Source organism: Anser cygnoides, chromosome 3 (genome assembly GCF_040182565.1).
Source record: "Anser cygnoides isolate HZ-2024a breed goose chromosome 3, Taihu_goose_T2T_genome, whole genome shotgun sequence".
Lineage (NCBI taxonomy): Eukaryota > Metazoa > Chordata > Aves > Anseriformes > Anatidae > Anser > Anser cygnoides.
Window position 1 is genome coordinate 35,963,467 of NC_089875.1, and position 14,247 is coordinate 35,977,713.

The 14,247-nt window shown below is 40.7% G+C and overlaps 1 protein-coding gene across 2 annotated transcripts in view; it reads right to left on the minus strand.

Moving 5' to 3' along the window:
- FEZ2 (fasciculation and elongation protein zeta 2) overlaps nucleotides 1–10,984 on the minus strand; it is a 32,464-nt gene extending 21,480 nt beyond the window's left edge. Inside the window, exons 1-5 of one of the 2 annotated variants that reach the window (XM_048047735.2) lie at nucleotides 10,668–10,984; nucleotides 9,012–9,120; nucleotides 6,132–6,248; nucleotides 4,244–4,388; nucleotides 514–782 (exon numbers count right to left, since the gene is read on the minus strand). In XM_048047735.2, the coding sequence (XP_047903692.1) occupies nucleotides 514–782; nucleotides 4,244–4,388; nucleotides 6,132–6,248; nucleotides 9,012–9,120; nucleotides 10,668–10,909 (882 nt within the window). In that variant the 5' untranslated portion in view covers nucleotides 10,910–10,984. The remainder of the gene's footprint in view (nucleotides 1–513; nucleotides 783–4,243; nucleotides 4,389–6,131; nucleotides 6,249–9,011; nucleotides 9,121–10,667) is intronic. The other variant, XM_048047736.2, reaches the window with a different exon arrangement.
- Nucleotides 10,985–14,247: the final 3,263 nt, after the last annotated feature.

A 14,247-nucleotide genomic window follows, 5' to 3' on the forward strand; every position in this document is an offset into this window, starting at 1 on the left:
ACATCTGCATTAACTGTTGGCCTCATGCTGTCTCTCATTGGAGATAACTTTACCACGGGGTTCAGAGGTGCAGGTTAAGACTTATTTTTTTAGCCCCAAATCAACATGATTAATAAATAGCTGAGCAGCTACATCAATAACAATACTGATTGTCCTACAAGACTAATAGTGGTACACATATTAAAATTCACTCTAAACCAAAACAGATTAATAAATTTACTTAGTCTGATAATAGAACACAAAGCAGAACATCAAAAGACAACATTTTTTGCAAGAAGGGTATTTTGAGTCCAGGCAAATTTGCAAACATCAAAACTCCTTTTCTGAGTATGAGGAGAGTATAGTATAGTATACTAACGCCTTATACAAATTTGAGGAAAAAAAAAAACCACCTGTGAATGAATGCATGGAAGAAAGTATACCAGCTATCTTCTTCTAATCTAGGACTAATACTTTTCCATAAAGAAAAACAAGTTATTTTGAATGCATAAGCAGTTATAAAAATATTCTTACTGTTCCAGGCATATGACCTCTTTCTTGTTTCCCATTCTGAGGGCTACCATTTTTCAGCTTCTTTTTCTTCTTTGCCGTCTCTTTGTGCTCTCTCTGTTTATTTTGTACTTCAATGAGGACAGAAATGAAGCTGTTTTTTACTTCTTTCTCAAACTCCAGCTCATCTCGTAGTGCCAACTGCTGTACCAGTTCCTCAGAATAATCCTTAATAGCAGTCTCAATTTCTTCTAGCAGTTCGTTTAACTCAGCAACAGACAATCTTTTTACTCCTATAAATAGTTCGTATAAAAAGTAATCTGTCAAGATTTTAAGCATATGAATATGTTCAGGATTGTATGAAAAAAGCACTCTGAAATTTTTCTAAACAAAAAATTCAGTTCTAAAACTACATAGAACAAAACAATATTCCTAAAGGAATAAACTCATCACACAGGAAACCGGAATGGCAATAAGATTTTTAAACTTTCTGTTTATTTCTGAGAAATTAGAGACAATCTGCAAATAGAAAGGGAATGCCATAGCTTAAGGAAGCTGAAGTAAGCACTAAACTTACAATACTAATATCTTTGTTTTTATTTTCCATTGGCAGTCACTGTTCAAAATAAAAGATTTCCATATTTTCCTACAAAACAATCAACAGTTTGACACTGCTGGAATCCTTGGATACGATAATACAGAAACTGTAAACACACTGCGAGGGAATCTTCTTAGGGATATTGGTAAGGTGTGCAAGCATATTAATAAAAGATCAAACTTTTACAATAAGCTCTTTAGATGCCTTTAGTAGTAAAAAAAACAAAAAACAAACAAACAAAAAAAAAACAAGAAACCTCCAAGTTTTCTTTGGCTGGGGATTGTAATCAAAAGCATGGCCTTGTATCACCTGAAACAAGGGCCTAGATCAAAAGAGGCTGATAGGTTCATTTCAAGCAAAAATAAATACTAGTAGTTTTGAGAAAGCATGAGTCTGCATTGGTCAAAGCTACACCAGAAGCCTGTAAAATGATGGTTTAGAAACAAAACAAACCCTTGAGCTTTGCATTTTAAAGATACCATTTAGTAACACACTACAGACAGTGAATTAGGACCACAAAGAACCTTCTGAGGCTTGCTTGGGTACTCACTCCTCCATTTACATATGGCGTACGTAGGGAACTATCAAGTCCCAGATGCTATGTCAAAGGACATCATTTTCATTGGCATTTGAACAATAGATAGTGCTGGTTACACTGAAGAGTACAATCTATTTAAAGACACTGCATAGGTGTTTGCAATTATTTGGTTATGTTCAAATTTTATGTTCAAAAAAACTGTTGTAAGGAAAAGTGCTCATGGGCAAGTGTTGAAAAATACAGATAAGCCCAGGAACTACAATGAAGTATAGCTCTCAGGAAAAAAAAAGCATTAAAAAAGGTAGTAGGTGAAATGTTTTTCTCTCTCTTAAATGACAGCAGGGAAAACTAATTGGAGAAAGCTCCTTTTCCTTTACCAAAGGAGAAGCGACAAAACCTGTTAGGGCAATTCTCCGGCAATGAGACACATTTTTTGGGGGGGTAGTTTAAGGCCTTAAACTCTGCTAGAATACTGTGACAGTACAGTATGCTAAAGGCTCTAAGTTTCAAGCAGTTTGAACTGTCCACCATCTGTTTAAGCTGTTGCTTAAACTATTCTAAGCATGCAGCGTGCAGGTGATAGCCTCTGTGCCTAACAGCATCTCAGCCGTATTCGCAGTCATTGCATACCACAGTAGGTCTTAGCACAGCACTAACTTTTTGCAAAGTCAACTATGCTTGTCAGTACTTGCAAATAGCAACATCAACTCAAACATAAAGGAGAAAAAAGGTAGATACAGGATTTTCTGGTGTATGGGTGTGCAAGGGACGTAATAGGCCCTACAGTCTGTGAAATTGAGAAAAAAATTAATATGACTAAATGTAATATGCATTCAGTACAGAGGACAGGATTAAAAACATCGGTTGCACCACTGTTTTATTTCATGAAAAAAGAACAGTGAGAACACCAGTGAGTTCCAACACTTAAGAACCAGCTTCACAGCCTAAAAACCAATTGTTCAAAACCCCAAAGAGAGGGACAGATTATTCAGCTGCAATCCTGACTTATGATTGATCAGCTGTCATGATCAAAGGCTACAGAGGTGCTACATAGAAATTACTCACCCGATACCGGTGAGCGAAAACAGAATAATTCAAATTCAGTAGACTACCTGGATTAAATCTTAGATTTGTACACTACGGGACTAATCTGTGTAACCAGAATTGTAACTTTCTATTTTTGGACTGTCTTAATACAAGTCTTTCCGCACGAAAAGATCAAATACAAACTGATTTCTTTCTCTCAGACCTAAAGAATAACACCTCTGACTTGTCCTACAAAAGACATACTCAGTTTCCAGGAAAAACCTGCAAGAAATTTGGAGATACGCAGACTAATTCTGAAGTGACTTCGCACATAAAAAAGGTAGCAAGAGCTTTCCATAAAACAGTGATCTGAGAGATGTGAAAGCAGATTCTGAGAAACTGATGAAGCAAAGTTAAATTATCTGCCAAAGTAACTCAAGGAATTATTTGGTCAAGGCTGACCTTTAATCCATAAAGATGCAACAGAGAAGATGAGCTCCTGAGGCAAAGCAAAATAAATATGATATGGAATAGAAAGCAAGCTTGATTAACTCCAAACCTAAGGACATATGGAACTGTCAGAAGAGCAGGAAGCCCTGCTGAGCAAGATACACTTTGCTTTCACATTCCTGAAATTTATGTGTTAAGACAGCTATGAGTCCAACCATGAAAATGGAATCTCCTCCATAAATCTGAAATGTAGCAGAAACTGTAAGTCACGTCACAGAAGGTCAGCCAGTTTTCTGAATCATTTGTAGAATTTATACTGCTGACCCAGACTAAAGGAAAGAAAACACCAAACTTTTAAAAGGTCACAGAGTAGTAGGATGTGCTAGCAGATGCGTTCCTACCACCTTCTAAAATAGATTTTGACAAATAAGCAGATGAAACAAATTTCCATCATGAAATTGATTAATCACAGGTTTCTTTTGCAAACAAATCCAAATATTACACTTAAGCTATACATGTAGTTACTTCTTTTATAAAAGGAAGAGCAGATTATTTCCTCTGTGTAGAAGATAACACAAAGTTTTTTAATTCTTAAGTTTTCTGAAGAGGAATGGAAAGGGTGGAGAGAGAAATGGTCATGGCTTTAGGTAGGAAAAAAGCAATGGTTTCTTCATTTCAGTGTTACTATGTATCAAGGTAAGTTGCAGTGACTGAAACAGTACCAAAGAAACACCATTTTCTTTTACCTACCACATAGCTTTCAGGAGCTTTAGCTCATCTCCTCAAACACCAATAGCACAGTGGCTTCAAAAAAGCATTTAGTTTCAGAATATAATTTAATAAAGCTTAATAAAAATAATAGGCTTCTCGCATTATCTATGAAAGGCTCTCATCACAGTGAATCAAACTTCAGTACATTATAAATGTTATGAAGTTTTATTTTTATTCTAAATTATGAAAAGTCTTCTATTCACGTTCTAATTCTAGTTTCTCCTTTTGGGAGAATTTAAACATTTTGAAAATATTGTTGGATGCAGAAATTTCGTAAGAATGAGTCACTATAGATCAAGTACATGGCAATCTTACCCATTAAAGTATTTTCAATAGACATAAGAACAAAATACTAAATAAACATCACTTACTCTCTTCATAGCTGTTGTTTGTACTGGATCTCTTGAGTGTCTGAATTTCCTGGGAAAGCAAGGAGAGACGATCGGATTGAGTGGGCGTTTCATCATCTTCTGGATCAGGTGATTCCTGCATCATTTCCTCTATTTCTTCAATCACCTTCAAAAAAGAAAATCCTTATGAAAATCCTCACTGCAAGAAGAGAAACAGCCTGCAATTTGAAGCAGATCTATTAAGAGCTTAAGTGTTTTTTTACTTTCAATTAGCACAGATGTTGCTGGACAAAACTAATACTGAGACTGGATTCAGAAGAACAAACGAAATCATATTGATATTTCCTCCTCATTCTCTGAGAATATCTTTTCCTGGTGTGCTGGTGACCTCTCTACAAGCAGTGTGCTGAAACCATACAGCTATTTCCATACGAAGATACACAGGGTTCTGCCTAAGAGAACTGAACTGGAATAAGCAAGCTGGACTATCTTTCCAGAGTATTCAGTTGAAGGAAAAACAAAACAATCACATTTTTTTCATACCCCCAAATTTCACTATACTTTCTAAGCAAAACTGTTGTGTCCTTTTATGGATGCCTCTTTTACTGAAAATTCAGCACAAATGGAACAAAGATGACATTAAAAAACATCAAACAAAGCCATCTACTGCACATGGAATTCTCTGTTCTCAGCTCTTTAAAGTCTGAGTATTTTTCTCTCCATCTCCTCCAACATGACAAAATCTTCCTGCTAATCTGGTACTTAGATCAGAATGGAAGAGTCCCATGATATGACTATCAGAAGAAATAGTACTAATATTTCCTCAGAGCCATCCAAACTACATCCTCTTTATTATTTTTTTTCTTTATACTATACTGCATATTATTTGTTCATTCAGATCGGTATTAGTTTATTCTTCTCATAATTGTTTTACCATTAATACGAAATTGCTTCCAGACAAAATGAAAATGTCAGCCAAAACAAGTTCTGAATAACCTGATAATCTGCTGTGCTTATGTGAAGTTTTATGAACTGATCCATCATAACCTGAAGTTGATTCCCTTCCCTAGGGATAAGATCTGAGCCAGATAGAAAGTATAAGAACAGAAATCCTGCACGTAAAGAACTTATGTTCATTTTTATACTGAAAAGTATGTCTACAGGCTAAATTATTAGCTGAATAAATAACAGATCAAATTCTGCAAGTTTAACGGCTGTAGACATTGTTCAAATCCACCTCGCAGTAAAAAAAGAGCAAAGACAGCTCAAGCAATCCCAGCTCTTGTACTCTCAGTAACCATGCTCATGAGAATTCAAAGATAACCACTGAAATAACAAGAACATACACTCTTGCATTTGCTTACTTAAGCAGGATCATAGTGGACAGACATTAACCTCACTCAAAAGAGCAATTCTCAAGAGAGCTTAAAACTGTGGATTTGTAACAGAAGCCTTCAGTCACCAAGTAATTCAAATGCTTAGTAGGAAAAGCGTTGATCTGCTCTCATATTAGACAAAAGCTTCAGAGAATTCTCAGTAACCGCAAAGCCATACGTGGATATGAATGTCCATGCTGTCAGGCTGGAAAACTACAAACATCATAACAATACCGCCATTTTGAAAATATTTTGGCTTCTTAATCCATGTATTTAGTTTAGCAGTATTTCTGACTAATTCATGATAAGAAGGGTATAAAGATTTCAAAAACCCTGACTACCAACCTCACCTGAAGAACCAGAAGTTTTTCAAATCTGAATGACGTAATAGTATCTCACACATTATTACAACTCTAATAAAAGAACAATTAAGAAGCTTAGCTATTGTAACAGCAAGGAAGAAGAACAAAAAGATAATTACAGACGAAAAGAAAGTACTACAAGAACAACAGTGTCTTTAGTGAACACTTTACCTGTTCTGCTGTGAATAGTGGTTCGTCATTGATGCAGGAAACAATGATAGAATGCATATCCAACTGTTCCCTCAGCTCTTCGTCATCTGACAGGTCAAGGTTTAAGTTATCATTTACCTAGAAAGCATGAAAATTTGTATTTTTATATAAATCTAACACACATACATATTTATATGTATAAATATGTGTATACAAATAAAAAAAGGGAATCTAATACTGAGTTTCACACAAACAAAACATATTCCTTGCCCATAATAATGGAATCAACGATTCTTGCTGTCAAGTACCTGGAAACTGAAGTGCCTTATCAACCGAAATCAAAACTGTAAATGTAGAAAGTTAAAATAGCTGTCACTTTTGAAAGATGAAAAAACCCTCAGCATTTAAAGACCTCGTACACAATGACACACATATATTTCCAGGGAAAGCTGTCAATCCAATGTAGGTATTTAAATGAGGCAGTTGTCTTAAATGAAAACACAGGTTTCAGTGTGGGGGAGGAAAGCTACATATAATATCTAATACTACACAAATCTATTATTTTATGTGCTTTTATAGTTCTACTTTTTCACATAATGAAAAACTTTTTTTTTGTTGTTTTAAAAATAGAACATGTTTATTTAAGTCTGCGCCTTAATCAGTCAGGTATATTTTACTCCCCCACTGACATATTACAGCTTATTTACAAAGTGGTTTGTTTTTTCTGCATTTTATCTGTTACTGGATTCCAGCCAAACCAGCCTAGAAAAGCTAAAGTCATCTGAAAACACACACTTTGTATTCCTTCAGACATCAGAAGGAAGTCAGATGTCAAATTTTGTCCAGTATCTGGAATAACAATGCAGTGACAGGGCTCCACTAAGAATCTTTGTTCACCTACCATGTGGATACATTTAAGTTTTGTCATTCTTTAATGTCTGCAGTCCTGAAATGGTTAACAACTATGAGATAGTAAGCAAGGATAACAGCATAGCTAGAAGGAGGTCAGTTCCTCCTTCCTGCCATCCCCAGAAACAATACTGTGAAAGACTACCAGAATATATTCTGATAATATAGGCTAATAAACTACCTAAACCAGCCCAAGCTACAGCTGATGCCCAAAGGACCATCCAGCCACTCTCCATGCCTGTTTCTGCCCTCACACTCCTACTCATTGTGCTGGCAGCAACGTTTTTTGCAATTCAGGGAAAGATCTGTCTAAAAGTAATCTAACTTTAGTAAATATACTAAACAAGCAATTGTGCAATCCTGTTCCTTGTACCGCTGTACAAGACTTCCACCCAGCTGCTCCTTTCACTGTCAGAGCCATACAAAAATATTCACAGGTCTGTGATGTGAACCAACAAAGATCTGATGAATCAGCCTCATTCACCTGACATTTCTTCTTCCTAGAACAGGAGGAAAAATACCTCAAGCACAAGTCCAATGGCATATTATTAGTTTCAAATGCATCAAGGAAATGTTGCTTAGCTGTTAGCATTCAGTGTAAGGAAGTTAAAACAAGCTACTAGCTGGTCCATATGTGCTGTCATATATCCAGAAATACTGCTGAAACAGACATGTAGAAAAAAAAACCGTGCTGAATGCTTCCAAACAGATGGGCTTTACACATCAAAAGACATGCCAGGTGGAGTGAAAGCTGAAAAAACTTGAGCTATATTTAATTCATAAACTAAAATTTCCTCTACTGGCAGCATACCTAAGATTCTTTCTAATTCATCAAACCAACTTTACATTCATGTAGTTCCATCATAATTTCCCACAAAATTTACAAAAAATATATTAAATATTTTATATTGTAACTAGTTCCTTATCAAGAAAGCCATCAGTCTTTCAGTCCATCTTTTCAGTCACATAATACAATTACAGCACATGGGGATGCAATTGTTTTTAACTTTAAATGTAAGGATCTAATTACTCCGAAACCACTTAGACAATCTGAGCACTCTATTAATAAAAATTAGAATAAACACGAGTCGAAATCAAGAGATGATCATCAGACTCAGAGAAAGACAGAGTGAGTTCCACATTGCCATCTTCCCCTGAAGAACCCCTAAGAGTCAGTTTTCTTCTGATATCCTTTTCACCAGAACAGTAACTACTGCTGTTATAGTAAAATATAGCTGTGGATTTCTAATGGATGGCAAAAATCAAAGCTTTAATCTATTCTCACGTTACACACCAAGGTATTTTTACAACATTATTCAACTTCACCACGTTTAAAGATAAACAACTCATTTCCTCAGAAGGCCTGAGAGATGAGAACTCTTCCTAGCTTTTCTTACCGAAGTGTTTTAATCCACTTTTAAGAAGATCAGTGGACAAACCCTTCTATAAACATTGCTCGAGCTCTTCTTTCTCTAGAAAACCATTTCACTTGTTAAATAAGAAATACAAAACAAAAGATTACACTTCAGTGACCCCTGGGTTGTCTTTTCTGTTAAAGAATCTACTTCAGTCTCTACCTGACTGCAGAATGAGATCAACTTTGAAAAAGTCCACAATGGATTTACTAAATCAGAATACTCCCTTTTCTCCTCCCTTACCCAGAACACTGTTCAAGATAAAACAGATAGGAGAAAGATTTGTACAATGAGAAATCATTCCACATAAATGTTACCTCTCATGCTCTGATCTAATTAACATTGGCCTCTAATAAACATCCATCTAACCCTGTATTACTCCAACCCAAACAGAAGCAAACATACATCAATGGCTGTTTGTCTTTCTATTATTTTTTTAAAAACCTCATGTCTAATGTCAAGCAAAATATTTTAAGCTATTTAATAGCAACACTCCTTTATAGAAAAGCAAATTGCTTTATTTTCCTGCTGAGTATAAAAGATCCAAGAAGGGGTATTTTTACTGATCAGAACTTACCCCTTTTTCTGAAAGATTCAGCGTTGGCAAGTGCAAAGCTCTGGTGTGGGAAGATTTCCAGTCAACTGGCATTACATTACCATAATTATCAGTCAAGGCATTCCAGATCCTGGAGAGAAGAATAAAAATGAAGATGGAGAACTTAAAACAAAAACTGATCAGCAGTAACCGTATCTGTAATGATAACATATTTCAATCAATGACTACTAAACATTCATCTGCAAGTTACTGACACTATTTTTTATCAAGTTCTGAAGTCAAGTGACAATGGTTTTCAATAAACCCCATTTATTTCTCATTTTAAATGTAAAATTTATGCACAGCAGTAATATAAAGCAAGGTAACAAAGAGACAGCCACATTGCTAATTACATAACTATACTCAAAATCTTCCTGGGGAGTGGGCAAGCCCTCCCCTAATGAAATTTGATCTCAGCTATAAATTCTTTCCCTATTGTTGCTCTCGTTTTCCTCGCATTTTGCAATTTAAAATTGGGAACTAGCAGAATAGCAACTAGCTGAATAGCAACATCTGAGCGAAACTTCTATTTTTATGGCTTGCTTTAGCTACTTTTATCATACTTTTTTTCCTCTCTGTTTATCACTGAATAATGAACACGCAGAACTTATGCTAAAAATTTTACAGTAATTTTGCTTTATCTAGAAGTACTCTCACTGATCCCAGTCCATCACTCTTGTTCACAGTTGATCTTAATCATGTCTACAGTATACAATGGACTCTAGGCTTGCATATGCAGTCCTGTTCTGGTACACCAGTCGAGATTTTGAAACTGAGCAGCCCCGTCAGAAGGTCATCTCAAGTCAGCTAACAAACCCTGCCTCTAACCCTGCCAACAGCAACATGCTGTTGATGCGTGTTTGGAGCGGTTGCCTAGCTAGGATCACAGGAGGTCAGAGGAATGCCTGAGCCAGAGACAGAAGGGCAGACAGAGTCTCCTGCTGTACAACATCTCTGATTCACAGCTCTGCGTACTTACCTCACTGTTTATACCAGACACCCAGTCATTTGCTGAGTGCCTCCCCCCCCCCCCTTTTCTTGGAATGGGACATAATTTAGTTACCTCAAAGTAACAGAAAAGCTGCAGTGTGACTGTATAATGAAGACAGTGTTTCTAATTCTATGATTGTATAACGAAGACAAGCTAACAGTGAAATTTACTATAAGAGAGAACATAGATACTAGTAAAATAAAAACAGGAAGGCAGCAGAGGTCAGAAGTGGTCTACTGCTGGGGGGAGACAGCAATTATCACAGTCGCAACTCGGCGATCCCGTTCTCTATCTGCTTTCCATCCCCCCCCGGTCAGCCCCCAGCGGTGAAGCAGAGCAGCGGGCGGGCGGCAAGCAGCCGAAGGCACAGCACCGCCAGCCGCTCCGCCTGCCGGAGCGGTCCCGTCTGGGGCGACGGACACCCACCCACGGGGCCGCAGGCACAGGCGGCTCCGGGACCCAAAGCCAAAGGGCTCCCTCCCAAGGCAGCGGCGAGGCCGGGCCCCGAGGCCAGGACGAGCCGCAGAGCGCCCTGCCCTGCCAGCCCCACGTCCCCGCTGTCCCCTCAGGCCGGGCCGGGCCTCCCCGGGCACCGCCGCTCCCCTCTGTCTGTCTGTCTGTCCCTCCGTCCCCCCGTCCGCACTCACTCGTCGTCCTGCAGGGCGCTCTGCTCCGTGAGGGGCCGCAGCGGAACGCGGCTCTCGCCGCCGCCGCCGCCAGCCCGGGCCTGCGGGGGCTGGAAGCAGAGGGACAGCCTCGCCCCCAGATCCCCCCCGGCCCAGCCGCTTTTGTCGCGGGCGGCCTCGGGAGCGCCGCCAGCCTGCGGGGGCTGGAAGCCGGAGAAGTCCTGCCAGTCGCCCGGGTCCCGCTGCGAGGCCGCCGCCGCCATCGCGGCACCCGGAGACACCCCCCCCGCCGCCGGCTGCGCGTCCCCGGCCGTGCGCGCCCCCGGCCGTGCGCGCTCCCGGCGCCTCCCGCAGCTCCGGGGGCGGGAGGGGGAAGGAGGAGGCGCGTGACGGGACAGGGCTGCCCAACGGCCGCTCCCAACGGCCGCAGGGGGCGGAGCGCGGCGCGCGCGACCCGTTGGCGGCGGAAGGCGGCGTCGCGGGGCAGCGCACGGCACGGCACGGCACGGCACGGCACGGCACGGCACGGCCGGCGGCGCTGGGGCCGCCCGTCACCTCCGGCGCGGTGCCCGCCGCCCTCCGGGCTGGAGGCGCGGACCTTCGCCCCTCGCAGCCTGCCCTGAGGCGGTGTGGGGATAGGGATCCGCCTCCAGGGCAGGTGGCGGCTCCTGCGGGTGCCGGTCGGCGGAAGCGGAGGTGTTTTCAGGGACGCTGTCCTACTTTTGTAAAAAAATAAAAATGGCCAGTCGCTGCTTAATTTCATCATTGGACTTCGGATGTGTAGAATCATAGAATCATTAAGGTTGGAAAAGAGCTCCAAGATCATAAGGTCCAACCATCACCGTATTACCACTATCACCCACTAAACCATGTCCCAAAGCACCAGGTGCAACCTTTCCTTAAACACCCTCAGGGACGGTGACTCCACCACCTCCCTGGGCAACCCATTCCAATGCTTAACCACTCTTTTTGAGAAGAAATGTCTCCTCATTTCCAAACTGAACCTCCCCTGGCGCAACTTGAGGCCATTCCCTCTAGTCCTACAACTAGTTATCTGCAAGAAGAGGCTGACCCCCAGCTCCCCACAACTAAGTGAGCATCTTCGACTTGTGCAAGCAAAGAGACCGCCACAGGAAAGCCCTGAGGCTGCAGTAGGTCCTCATGAGGCAGCAAGTAGGGGCTGAGCACTGGGAACATTGGAACCTCGTAACTGAAGCACGGGGGGCTTTTTGGCTATTATGTTTCCCCCCGTTTGGCTGCCTACCCAGCATATAACTTCTGGAGATACTTGTTTTATATTAGCAGAGTCACTCTAGTGACTCTTTGCTATCTTTACATTGCGTCTTTATGAGCAATAGCTTATCATTTTTTTATTATTATTATTTTTTAAGTCTACTATTATATTCCTCTGCAAACTTTTGGTATCCCAAAGTGTATTGTGTTCAGTTCTGGGCCCCTACCAGATGGGTACTGAGTGGCTCAAGCATGTGCAGAGAAGACCAATGAAGCTGGTGAAGGGAGAAGAAAGCAAGACTTGTGAGGAAGGAGCAGCTGATGGAACTGGGGCTGTTCAGTCTGGAGAGGAGGAGGCTATGAGGAGACCTCATCACACTCTGCAACTGCCTGAAAGGAGCTTCCACTGAGGAGTGTGTTGGCCTCTTCTCTTAGGTGACAAGGGATGGGATGCAAGGAAGCAGCCTCCAGCCATGCCAGGGGAGGTTCAGATTGGATATTGTGAAGAATTTATTCACAGAAAGGGTAGGATAGGCATCTGAACAGGCTGTCCAGGGACATGGTGGTGTCCCAGCCCTGGAGGTATTCAAGAGCCATGGGGACGTGACAGGGTTTGGTGATAGGACATGTTAGGTCAGGTTGATGGTTGAGCTAGATCTTGAAGGTCTTTTCCAATCTAGATGATTCAATGATTCGAAGTTTCTCTGCTAACCTTCCTTTGTTTTGAGCCTTAAGTTTTTCATTCTTCCCACCTGATGTTTGAAAAGAGACAAGGCAGGCGGAAAAAATAATTCCCTGTTAAGCATTTTTGTGTCATTCAGGTAAAGACCTTTGTCTTATCCTGCTCAGTTACAGCTTTTTCAACCTGTCAAGCCCTAGTCTATATGGGCATTCCAATTACAATCCTTTCTGATGCTGGTAGTAGGGCAAAGGAGGTCAGGACTGCTTAGAGTGTTCAAATGTGGCTGCACCATCATTTTACACATTAGCATACAGTTGTTTCATGTTCTGTCCACATGAAAAATCCAAATGTTTGTCAGCGACAGTCTTCCACAGACATAACAGGATGGAACAAAAATGCTGGAACAGTTAACTAGAAAGGGAAATTGCTGGAAATTTAGCAGATAGAAATGTAAAGGGATGACCAAAAATAACAATCTGTCCTAGTCAAAGTCATTTATGGGCTTTGCAATAACTATAATTACTTGGGCATTTTAGATTATTAAAGCCAGCTTTCTAAGAACATGGACTCATTTTCAAGTAGCAATCAAAACAGTAAATATGCTAGTTCTAGGGTGTACCACATTTAAACAACGAGGACTTTTTCTGTTCTTTTGGCCTTGACATCAGAAAGATATAATAGAATAAGAACTACAAACAATGGCAAGATTGGCCAAAAGGTGTGGAACAGCTCTAGGGCTTTTTAGAAAAAAAATGAAGATGCAGGTCTCTCAGTTAATGGGTGGTATGTAAATGATGATCCACTGCTTCTTTGAATGCATAAAGTAAAGGGTATGAAATAAAACCATCAAGGGGGTAGGGTAAAAAAGAAAGAAAATGAGGCCATTCTTTCCACACAGGAAGTAGTTAAGCTGAAAAACTCCTTCTCTCAGAAAGATACATACCAGAACTTTACATCAATTCTATTAACTTACAAATTAATAGAAGGAAAAACTAAACAAAACAAGACAAAACAAACAAACAAACAAAAAAACCACAACATTATAGGCTAATAAGTAAATGAATAATCAGTAAACCAGGAAGTCCTTGAAGTGCCAATTACGATTCCCGAGACCTTTTAATGACAGGACAAGGGGGGAATTATTTTAGACTAAAAAAGAGAGATTTAGATTAGGGATTAGGAGGAAATTCTTCACTCAGAGTGTGGTGAGGCATTGGAACAAGTTGCCCAGGGAGGTTGTGGATGCCCCACCCTGGAGGTTTCCACCAATCATAGAATCATTCAGGTTGGAAAAGAACTCCGAGATCATCTGGTCCAACTGTCCCCCTACCACCAATGTCACACACTAACCCATGCCCCTAAGCAGCAGGTCCAACCTTTCCTTAAACACCCTCAGGGACGGTGACTCCACCACCTCCCTGGGCAACCCATTCCAATGCCTGACTACTCTTTCTGAGAAGAAATGCCTCCTCATTTCCAACCTAAACCTCCCCTGGTGCAACTTGAGGCCATTCCCTCTAATCCTATGACTAGTTATCTGCGAGAAGAGGCCGACCCCCAGCTCCCCACACCTTCCTTTCAGGTAGTTGTAGAGAGCAATAAGGTCTCCCCTGAGCCTCCTCTTCTCCAGACTAAACTACCCCAGTTCCCTCAGCCGCTTCTCATAGCACTTGTGTTCCAGGCCCT